The sequence below is a fragment of the Camelina sativa genome, chromosome 20, assembly GCF_000633955.1.
Source record: "Camelina sativa cultivar DH55 chromosome 20, Cs, whole genome shotgun sequence".
NCBI classification, from domain to species: Eukaryota; Viridiplantae; Streptophyta; class Magnoliopsida; order Brassicales; family Brassicaceae; genus Camelina; species Camelina sativa.
Genome location: NC_025704.1, coordinates 6,701,324 through 6,712,639, shown reverse-complemented (window position 1 = coordinate 6,712,639; position 11,316 = coordinate 6,701,324). Strand labels below are relative to the sequence as shown.

General features: G+C 39.0%; 3 protein-coding genes across 4 annotated transcripts in view; 1 reads left to right on the top strand and 2 right to left on the bottom strand.

The window, feature by feature from the left end:
• Positions 1,770 to 3,797, top strand: LOC104772261 (probable pre-mRNA-splicing factor ATP-dependent RNA helicase DEAH2). The gene has a single exon (XM_010496894.1). It carries the CDS (start codon positions 1,770 to 1,772, stop codon positions 3,795 to 3,797), a length of 2,028 nt encoding a protein of 675 aa, XP_010495196.1.
• On the bottom strand, positions 4,828 to 5,615 carry LOC104769725. Its single transcript, XM_010494004.1, has one exon. The coding sequence runs from the start codon at positions 5,516 to 5,518 to the stop codon at positions 4,979 to 4,981; it is 540 nt and encodes a 179-aa protein (XP_010492306.1). The 5' UTR covers positions 5,519 to 5,615; the 3' UTR covers positions 4,828 to 4,978.
• Positions 6,089 to 11,316, bottom strand: part of LOC104769726 (potassium transporter 8-like) — a 12,214-nt gene continuing 6,986 nt past the window's right edge. The window contains exons 4-14 of one of the 2 annotated variants that reach the window (XM_010494005.2): positions 10,907 to 11,167; positions 10,767 to 10,819; positions 10,564 to 10,687; positions 10,215 to 10,469; positions 9,074 to 10,123; positions 8,413 to 8,511; positions 8,131 to 8,310; positions 7,393 to 7,563; positions 7,102 to 7,311; positions 6,937 to 7,028; positions 6,112 to 6,845 (exon numbers count right to left, since the gene is read on the bottom strand). In XM_010494005.2, the coding sequence (XP_010492307.1) occupies positions 6,246 to 6,845; positions 6,937 to 7,028; positions 7,102 to 7,311; positions 7,393 to 7,563; positions 8,131 to 8,310; positions 8,413 to 8,511; positions 9,074 to 10,123; positions 10,215 to 10,469; positions 10,564 to 10,687; positions 10,767 to 10,819; positions 10,907 to 11,167 (3,095 nt within the window). In that variant the 3' untranslated portion in view covers positions 6,112 to 6,245. Of the gene's footprint in view, positions 6,846 to 6,936; positions 7,029 to 7,101; positions 7,312 to 7,392; positions 7,564 to 8,130; positions 8,311 to 8,412; positions 8,512 to 8,645; positions 9,042 to 9,073; positions 10,124 to 10,214; positions 10,470 to 10,563; positions 10,688 to 10,766; positions 10,820 to 10,906; positions 11,168 to 11,316 lie in introns of those variants that run through there. The other variant, XM_019242405.1, reaches the window with a different exon arrangement.

Here is an 11,316-nt window from a genome sequence, read left to right as displayed (position 1 = left end):
TGATGTGTAATATTCTCATCATCTTCCTTGATCGGAGGAGCACCTCCTCCTTCCCAAGACACCATCCTACCAAAAGCAGGAAGCACAAAAAGCAGGGACTCTCTTGGAACCTACGCAAAAAACAACATATAAGAGGAGCAACTCAAGCACACAGATCTTCCAAATATATCTTACACAGTAGTTTTAGGTCCCCTCAACACTAAGCACTTATACGAACCACTTCTTTTTTTTTAAGTGCCTTTACTTTATGATTTTTCGTCAAGTAATAGTCTTTGAACATTATCGAGATGTTAGAGATTCATGTTATAGAAAGACTACTACTATTATACTTGGTCAATTACTGATAAAATTTAGTAGCAAATGAGTATGTTTTGTCCCTTCCCGTTTTAAATTTGCCAATGATTTACTATTTTACAAGAAAATTCAGAGATAAAAAGTGGCTCACAAGGAGTGAATCAGAAAGATACCTCACGGCTCAAGAAAAACTTCAGATCCTTGAACAGTGACTTGCACACTCTTGTTTCTTCATCCTCTTTATTGTTATCTGACAACTAGATGCATCAGTGCTCCAGGCTCACTCGAAGGCAGCTGGTGCTGAAGTTGTGCAAGTCTCAGTTCAGCTTCTTCACGGTTGTTTGACTGCGAGCTAGATGAGGCATCAACTTTAGGTTCCACCGCTATGCCCCCTTAACTTGTTATTTGCTGATTCTTTCTATCTCTGAATATTTCTCCATCCTTGTTTATTTTTTGTAATTTATTTAGTTTATAGCAATTCAGTCTGAAAGCTTGTGCTCTCTCAGGGAATCAAGTGTAATTTTCGCTAGCTTTGAGGATAATATAGAACAAAACTAACATCATCTCTAACTACAATAGTTTTTTTTCTCCACTTTTATATGTTATATCTTTTTGGTTAGCTAGCTAGTCTAAAGAGATTATTTGTTTCCAATTAGACTGAAAAAGATTTAGGATGATAGTCACTCTTTTCCATATACTGTATGTGCTGAGTGCTCGTATAATGTTTCGTTTGAAGTGTTGAATTTTCCTTTTAGCTTATGATAACACAAATCACAATTAGTAAGATACTCAAAACTGTTTAATTAATTCCTATACTATTTGTTGTCCTTGGAAAAAAGTAAAAAAGGATAATGACAAATCCTTTTGTCCAAAAAAAAAAAAGGACAAATCCTTTTCCTTTTCGTAATTTTCCCATATGTAAAACTAAAAGGAATTTACAAATCATCTGAATATTGAAAAGGAAATTAATTTCTTATAAATACAAGAAGTAATTTGTTGAATAGTATCGATAAGATTGGATATGATGATCCCACCAAGAAAAAAAAGATTGGATATGATGATGACNATTAGACTGATAAAAGTTTAGGATGATAGTCACTCTTTTCCATATACTGTATGTGCTCAGTGCCCGTATAATGTTTCCTTTTAAGTGGTGAATTTTCGTTTTAGCTTATGAAAACACAAATCACAATTAGTAAGATATTCAAAACTGTTTAATTAAATTCCTATATTATTTGTTGTCATGGACAAAAGAAAAAAAGGATAATGACAAATCCTTTTGTCCAAAAAAAAAAAAGACAAACAAATCCTTTCCTTTTCGTAATTTCCATATATATGTAAACTAAAAGGAATTTACAAATCATCTGTATATTGAAAAGGAAATTAATTTATTATAAAGACAAGAAATAATTTGTTGAATAGTATTGATAAGATTGGATATGATGATCCCACAAAAAAAAATAAGATTGGATATGATGAAGAAGACGTATTCCGGAAGGTATTTCGAAATACTGGAGAAACGGAAGAATCTACCAGTGTGGGTTCACAAAGAGGAGTTTCTCAAAACTTTGAAAGAGAATCAGATAGTGTTATTGGTTGGTGAGACCGGAAGTGGTAAAACAACGCAGATCCCTCAGTTTGTTTTAGAGGCGGTGCTCAATGAAAACCCTAGCTCTGGTCCTAAGGGGAAGAAGTGGTTGGTTGGATGCACGCAACCTCGTAGAGTTGCAGCGATGTCTGTTTCCCGTCGTGTAGCCGAAGAGATGGATGTAGAGATCGGGGACGAAGTCGGTTACACGGTCCGTTTCGAGGATTGCAGCAGCTCCAAAACGGTGCTCAAGTACCTAACCGATGGTATGCTTCTAAGAGAAGCAATGGCGGATCCGCTCTTAGGGAGATACAAAGTGATTGTTCTCGATGAGGCGCATGAGAGAACTTTAGCCACGGATTTGCTTTTTGGTCTTCTTAAACAAACATTGGTTAGTCGACCTGATCTTAAGCTGGTTGTAATGAGTGCAACCCTAGAAGCCGACAAGTTCCAGAATTATTTTACTGGTGTGCCTCTTATCAAAGTCCCTGGTAGGCTTTATCCAGTGGAGATCTTGTATACTCGAGAACCCCAGAGAGACTATCTCGAGGCTGCTATAAACACTGTTATCCAGATTCACGAGTCTGAGCCACCTGGTGATGTTCTTGTTTTCTTAACCGGGGAAGAAGAGATTGAAGATACTTGCAGAAGAATCGCCAGTAAACTTGGTGATCAAGTCAACGTTATGCCATTGTATTCCACTCTTTCGCCTGCTATGCAACAGAAGATATTCGATCCGACAACTGATGCAGTGAGAAAGATTGTTGTCTCCACCAACATTGCAGAGACTTCTTTAACCATTGATGGGATTGTATACGTGGTTGATCCTGGTTTCTCCAAACAGAAGCTCTACCACCCAAACACTCGTGTGGAGTCCTTGTTGGTGTCTCCAATATCACAGGCAAGTGCTGACCAGAGAGCAGGTCGTGCTGGTAGAACACAACCTGGAAAGTGTTTTAGGCTTTACACAGAAAAAAGTTTTAAAGAATTGGAGAAGCAGACGTATGCTGAGATATTGAGATCAAACCTTGCAAATACAGTTCTGACCTTGAAAAGACTGGGTGTTGAAAACTTGCTGCACTTTGATCTTATAGATCCCCCTGCTCCTGATACCCTCGCTCGGGCCTTGGACGATTTGTATCATTTAGGAGCACTGGACGATGAATGTAACTTGACAAAGACAGGCGAGATGATGAGTGAGTTTCCATTAGACCCACAGATGGCAAAGATGATCATAGTCAGTCCCCAATTCAACTGCTCAAACGAGATTCTTTCGGTTTCTGCGATGCTTTCAGTACCCAATTGTTTTATCAGGCCAAGAGGAGAAGGTCAAAAAGCAGCAGATAAAGCTAAGTCTATGTTTTCACACATTGACGGAGATCACCTTACGCTCTTGAATGTGTTCCATGCTTTCTTGCAACACAACCAAAACCAAGATTGGTGCTATGAAAACTTCATCAACTACAGAGCAATGAAATCTGCAGTTAATGTAAGAGAACAGCTGGTCCGGATCATGTCGAGGTTTCAGATTAAGTTGTGCAGCCCTGATTTCAACAGCCGGGACTACTACGTTAACATAAGAAAGGCCTTGCTTGCCGGTTATTTCATGCAAGTAGCTCACCTAGAACGCACTGGGAATTACTTGACTTTCAGAGATAAGGACGACCAAGTGGTTCACTTGCATCCTTCCAATTGCTTGGAGTACAAACCAGAGTGGGTGGTTTACAACGAGTATGTTCTCACTAGCCGAAATTTCATCCGAACTGTTACATATATTCAAGGTGAATGGCTAGTAGATATCGCACCGGATTACTATAAGCCTGCCAACTTCCCCAACTCCGAGGCCAAACGAGTCCTTCAAAGGCACTGTAAGAAGAGAAGACTGTCAGAAGAAAGGAGTTGTAAAATCTTTTGAATTTATTAATTTTGTGTTTTAGTTATATTAATTTTGTAGTTTGCCACATTGTTTTCTTGTAATTTGCCAGCTCCTCGTATAGCATCTAGTTTATATGCAAGCTAAATCTGTCTGCAACTTGAAATGGCAATAATTAAGGTCAACATAACATTACTGAAGATTTTTTTATTGAACAAGTATGAACCGGGCAAGCTTAGTTCCAACACCAATGCGATGCCTCCAACTGCTACAAAACTCAGAGCTCAACTTTCAGATCAAGAGACCTTAATTAACTGAATAAGATTCTAATATCAAATTCTTGCTTCACGGTAATATGTTTCGAATCACTAAGATATGACCACTTATTCTGCAAGCATAAGGTTCCAAATAGTCAATTTCATACACAAAATCTGCAACAATGTAATGTACCTGAAAAAAAAACATGCTGAATGATTCTGCAAGCATAATGACCATCAATTTTAGTAAGTAATAAGATCCATTAAGGCTATACAGTCACTTTAAATTATTCCGCGTCTAATGGCTTTGAAGGATGGGCCACATTCACAAATCAAAGGTCTACCAGCTATATGAAAAAAATGCATAGCTTTGAGTAAGGTTCCTCAAATTAACCGCAGTGAAAAAATAACATTAAATGGCACACACAAACTCTAGGAAATCAGCAGAGGGTAAAGTGAAATAGCAAACCATTGTGGGAATCTGAGCTTTTGGATAAGGTTCCTAATAGTCAATTACATAAACTAATTCTGCAACAATGTAATGTACCTGACGAAAAAAACATGGTTAGCATGTCTGAAGTAGAGACAGGCCACAAAGACAGTCTCTTGCTGTTCCTGTTACAATTCCTCTGCAATTGGCAACACCTTCTCCAAATTCTTGCTTGATTGATTACTCAAATTATAAATATATGTTCGGATGTTCCCCTCATCATACTTTTCTCAAAACAAAATATAATGATCAAATAAATAATTTCATTTAAAGTGAAAGAATTACAAAAAAGTAAACAAAGAAAACAAATGAAAGGTGTTGTAAAACAAAAAAAAAAAATATATTTCTTTGCAAAGAGAAAAAAAAAATTCCAATCTCATATATTCTTCTAAAACGACTCTCTCTCTCCCCTTTTCATCAGTGCGGCCCACGTTAGACGCCAGCCTAATTTAGAAACAGAGCAGCGCGTGACATTGTCACTTAAACAGAGACGGCGCGTGGCTATCATTGTCGAAATCAATGGAGCATTTAGTGGAAACCGGCAAAGACGGAGAGGTGAACCTCGTGGAGTAATCACGGTAAGGAAACTCATCTTCGAAATGACCCGTCTGTTTCCCGTCGTCAAAATTCAACGAATAACTCCACGAATCATAGCTGAAACTAACATGTTCCGGCCGGTTACAACCTCCGCCGTCGACGCCGCCACCACCACCACCACCACAGCAGTGGCTACGTCCGAAGCGTCGGATAAAAGTCTTCCATTTGGGACCAGCCAAAAGCTCAGACCATTCCCTCATCTTCATCCACCCGGAGACCCACCACCTCTCATCAGGCTCCAGTTTATCGACGGTTCTGATCCGTTGCCACCACACGGATCCGTTAGGAGGACCAGACGGCTGAGATGATCCGAGACAAGGGAGGAGGAAACAACAACCTCGTTTCGCGAACATGGCTTCGTGCATTTCATCCGTCGCGTCCATTTCAGTCTCAGAGATGGGATAAGATTGAATCCCCATTATTAAGATCCGAGAAGATTAAGAGAGAGGGGAAGAGAGAATCAATACAGAGATTGGATTTTGAAATCCTCCTTCCTCTCTGTTTCTCTGCAAACCCTAACCCTAATTTTCTCTCTCTCTCTCTCTTTCTCTCTTTTGCAAGAAATCTCCTTCTTTTTTTTTTTTTTCTCTTTCTCTCTATTACTCTCTGTATAATGCGTTTCTTTAGGGGAGAGGAACGGAAAAAAATAAATGGCAAACTAAAAAAGACAAGAGCTGTAATTGCGTAACTTCCAAACCGGTTTTGAGGAATCTTCTCTTCGGTTTTGTAATATTAACCGGAACTGAACTTTTTAATGTTGAGAAATTGAGATGGTCGGTGCTATAAACCGTTTTCCCCGGTGACTTTTTAAACGGTCGAATATGTTACTGACGTGGCGGAATGTGAATGGATGTTTTTTTTATTAACAGATTCATTGAAAGATTCTTTGCAAAATCCAAGCCGGCCAATTTTTTTATATAATTAAAGTTATTCGATCGACCATTGATACGGTTCCCTATAATATTAGGGAACATCAAAGCTCAATTAAATTATGATTAAGCATACTGTTTGATTAAAACTTAAAAGTATCTTTCATATATACTACAACTACATTAACGTAGGACTAGTAAAACATAAGCAATATATATATTACACACACTCTGATCTAAGTGAATAATGAAAATTTTGACTTTGCACACACTCTGATCAGTAAACTTGAGAAGAGTATCCCATATAATTAATTCTAGGACGTAGATTTCGCTGATCGCTCACGGCTTCGTTGAAATCAACGGCCTTGATCACCATTGCTTCTCGGCGACCGTCCTGCTCCTGAACAGCCCCAAATACGATCTCGTTCTTCTCTCGGTTGTCTTCGAACGACGCCGCATCGTTCGCGTTTCGTTTCTGCTGGTTTTGGTATTGGTCATAGTCTTGGTAATAAGACCGGTTTTGGTTTGTTGATTGTGCTCTAAGGTATGGTTTATCCGGATTCGTACCTGATCGTGGTTCTAAAGCCGGTGGTCCATCTTCTTCTGGTATAGCAAAGCTCTCTTGTACCGGCCACTGATTCTGTTCTTGCTGATGGTGGTACTGATGAAAGTTTGGTGGGATTACATTTCTAGAACCGGACATCATCTCGGAAACCGAAGAACCGGTTTTCACCACTAGCTTTCCAAGCGAACCGAGAAATCCTTCTTCTTTTTCCGGTTCGTGTTGAGGTGGGATTAAAGGTTGTCGAACCGGTCTTGGATAACGTTGATATGGAGCCATTGTCATGTTCTGTTTTGCTACATACTTTTTACTATCCTGAAATTTGAAAAACATAGCAATGAGGCTTATTGGTTTTTCTACATCGGTTCAGAATTCAAACCAAACCAAATCAAACCGATTCACTCACATGGCGAGACCAAGAGAACAACGATCGTACTCTACGTACTAATAATGCTAACATATATCCAAAGAACATAGCAGCTACGAGCAAAGCGGTTCCTGCAAAGATATAAACCTAACGTATTCAAGCAAAGCATCGCTTCAATAAAAGATTGTTTTGTCAGAAGGTTACCAAGATGGAGACTATCATCAGTGTCGGGTTCTTGATGAGAGCAGTCGTGATCGTGAAGTTGAATCTCTCTAATCATTTGATTTCCTCGATCAATGACTAGAAGAGAGCAGCTTGAAGAGACGTAGATCAAATCAAAGTCATCAGAGAATCTCATCGACTCTTCTTTAGATCCACCGCTCCATCTTCCTCCGGCGGCGATGGTTGAGACTCCTGAATATAAATAAAGCCAAAAACGTTTTGAAATTGCGTTTTTCAAAGCGTAAACGCATGCAAACGAATTGTAGTAGTTACCGTCGTCGCTGATCTTGCGTATGACCATATTGTTAGTATCTGCGACGTAGATGTTTCCACTGTCGTCGATAGCTAATCCTCGAGGACGATTCATTTTCGCTTCTTTGAGCTTTCCATCGACGTGTCCTGTGTAGCCTTCTTGTGAACCAGAGACTAGCTTTGGTTTACCATCTTCAAAAAGATTTAAAACTCAGAATCAGGTTGTGAGATCAGCTTTAAAGGACTGTAAGTAACAACGTGAGAATCTGAATCTATCTAATTTGAAATATCATAGAATCTATTTAAAAGCAAAAGTTTGGTGATTTAAACCGACAAAAGTTTGTTAACTTGACTAAGAAGAAACAACAAAAAGAATAAACCTGAGAAACAGAGAACAAAACAGAACATGAATAAAAAAGCTAATGAGTAATTGAGTCGTGTTGTGGACTAAAGTCCAAAAGATTAAAGTAATCTATAAAAGGTTTTGGTTGTCAAAGAAAGAAACTTTGGAATCTAAAATGAGGAAGCTCACCTTTTTTTAGTGAACTAAAAATAAAAAGCGAAAGCAAACGAATCCCCATCTTGAAGCAAAGCATAATACATATATGATTCAACATATTTGGTGGGTCATATTTAGGGGCTAGGCAATACATATATAATATTCAAGAAAAAAAAAATGAAATTATTAGTGTATAATTGTATATGTGTTCGGAGAAACCGATTCTTCCCTATTTCAAGAAGAGAAGAACATGAACTTACATCTAGAAAGAGGCATGGCTATTTTGTGGATGTTACTGTTCTCAGAATCCAAGACAATAAGCTCCCCACCATTTGGAGAAACTTCAATTGCATATGGCTCAATCCCAAGCTTACTTCCATCAAACACTGTCTCTATGTTATATCTACTTTCATATTTCACCATCGAACGACTAGAAACACCTGTCACATTATCTCATTTTGTTTTACTTCAACTGAAACTTTGACATCAAGATCATAATTAATAAAACGCTATGATGTGGGACGTCAGTTTAAATTCATTACCAGATTTTGTGGTGGTCGTTGTGGTTGTTGATGTTTGAAGAGACCATAACCATTTCCAGAGCATTGATGCTACATTTGTCACAAGTCCACTTACAATCTCTGTTCCCAAAGCAGAGGAAAACAAGAACATATTCAGACATATATCCCAACAAAAATAAAAATAAAAAAACATGTCATCTCAAAAAGATGATTGTATATTAAAAAAAATCAAATTAGGGTAATTAAGAACTCACTAACAGGAGGAGGTTTAGCTGAAACTGAGGATAACCCACAAAAGAAAAACATGAAAATTAGAGACAAAACCAACGAATTTGCATTTTTCCTCATCTTTTTTTATCACTAAGGAAAACAGAGCAAGAGCTGCTCACAAGTTTAAAGAGTAGATGTACATAAATATGCACCTACATATATATATGATGAGCTAACCCGACAAAAGAGAAGATTTGCAGTTAAAGAAACATAAAGAGACAAGAATCATATCCTCTTGAGTCTTGTCTGTTTATTCTTCAATCTTTTCTCTTTGGATCTCATTAATTAGTAGGGACAAATCATTACAAAAAACAAAAGAAAAGCATATCTTACTTATGCCACAAGCAACTCTAACATCTCTACACAGAAATTACAAAAAANAAAAAGTATAGTCAAACGATATAAACCATACCAACTTCTAAAGTAGAAGCGTGAGGAGTAGAGAGACCATAACAAGGCCCTCTCGAGTTTCTTCTTAGAAAATCGTAACCAAAGTTGATAGCGATCTTCTTCATCACACTCGACCCCGATTTTGCTCTAACATACGAATGTCCCATTATAAACGCCATTCCTGCCTCACGCGCCTCAGTAAGCTCTGTTAGCTCCTCCTCCGCAGATCTTTCAATCCTCGCACTTTCCGGTAACACAAACCGTACCCTTTTCTTGATTCTTGGCGAAGGAGTTACCACCACGGTTACCTCGGAAGAAGAGGATGGTTCTTGTTTGTCAGACCCCTCATCTTCAAAGAATTGTACGCCTTCAAGATTGGATGAGGAAGCAGCAACGACAGTTAGCCTCTCACTGGTTCCGGATTCGTTTTCCGGGTCCGGAGAGTAATTTAACGGTTTATCTGAACGTATAAACTCCGCGATACTGCAAATGAGGTCGTTCTCAAACTCGACGTCATCTTTGTGGACGTCACGGTATCCATACCGAGCTATACATCGGTATAGCCGGTACTCCTTTGGTCCGACCCTTCCAACGAGAAACCGTTCTTCCGGTTTCACATGCGGGACGGGGACTGATTTCACGCAGAGAAAGACGACAACTTGGTGAAACGCTGGAAGGTTAGTGATGAAATGAGAGAATATTGCTGGTATGCCGGCTACTAGCTCGGTGTTGATCACGCCTATCCCACGGACTCGGACGATGCCTAGGTTTGAGGAGCCGAAGAGTGTGAGGAGCCAGTTGATTGAGACTTTGTTCTGGACGTCGAATTCGTAACGCTTAAGGGTACCGTAGTGCCAAACGTACATGATGAGGAGGAAGATGAAAGAGAGTGCTACTGGAACCCAAGCGCCTTCGAGGAATTTGATTAGTGAAGCTGAGAAATAAAGAGCTTCGATTGTTCCAAAGAAGAAAATAAAGGCTAGTGCGTAGAGTGAGCTTTTGCGCCAGCATAAGATGATTACCAGTGACATCAAGCAGGTCGTTACCAGCATAACGGTAATAACCGCCAAACCTGCAATACATATTACAGATAAGAAAAGATTCATCAGAACCTGAGATTTTCTTGATTTTCTTGATCTGGCTATGGTGTATGGATACTGTACCTGAGGCGTTACTTATGTGTTTGGTATCGCGGAAGCCAATGGTGACGGCTAAGCACAAGAGCATGAGAGTCCAATTGATCTCAGGGATATATATCTGACCGTGCATTCTAGATGAAGTGTGTACGATTTTGACTTTTGGGAAGCAACCTAGAGAAGTACATTGCTTGATGATCGAGAATGTTCCTGTGATTATCGCCTGACTTCCAACAACAGCCGCCAATATAGCAATCCCCAAAACTGGCCATCTTATTTTCTCTGTACACACACCAAAAACAAACTAGTGAAAACTATGGCAGACAAAGAATTACATTTTTAGCTGGTAAAACAAGATGATGAGGAGTAGATTTACCAGGTACAGAAACATAAAATCCAATCCGGTAATCACTCTCTAGGACATGGTGCTTAGATAGATACGCAGCTTGACCCATGTATGCGAGGATTAACGACGGGTAAACAGCAAATGTGAATGCAATCTGCAGCCAGAGAGACAAATAAATATGCTAATTTGAGAGAATGCTTAATAAACAGAACACAAAAAGATTCCAAGTTTACCTGTATTGACAACTGAGTGAAGTGTCCTAGATCAGCAAACATAGCTTCTGATCCTGGAAAGAGAAAACGCAGAGAAATAAGTTATGAGAAAAAGGCATGAAGCTCAAAAATCAAAGACTCTTTCGCTCTCTTTTTCTTACCTGTTATGCATAAAAGGATGCCACCGAGAGACATCCAACCGCGTTTACGAGTTTTCTTGAGGAACTTGTAGATGTAATAAGGAGACAATGCTTTGTAAACATGAGGATTCCAGTGGAAGATGTTGTATACACCAATGGTGCTTATGCAGAGAAGCCATGTCAGCACAATGGGAGCAAATACAAACCCTAAACGATGTGTTCCATAGTGTTGTAGCGAGAACAAGATTATGAGTATGGCGCAGACCACAGGCACCTCCACATCTGCAGAATTGTGGGTGCTTTAGTTGATTCAATAAATGAGTAGCTAGCAAGTGAACATTGTAGCCATAAGACAAAGAAGGTTACTTAATTCAGAATCTAAAAAACCTATGACCTGAGAAGTCTTATCCAATCCAACTAACTTTTTATTT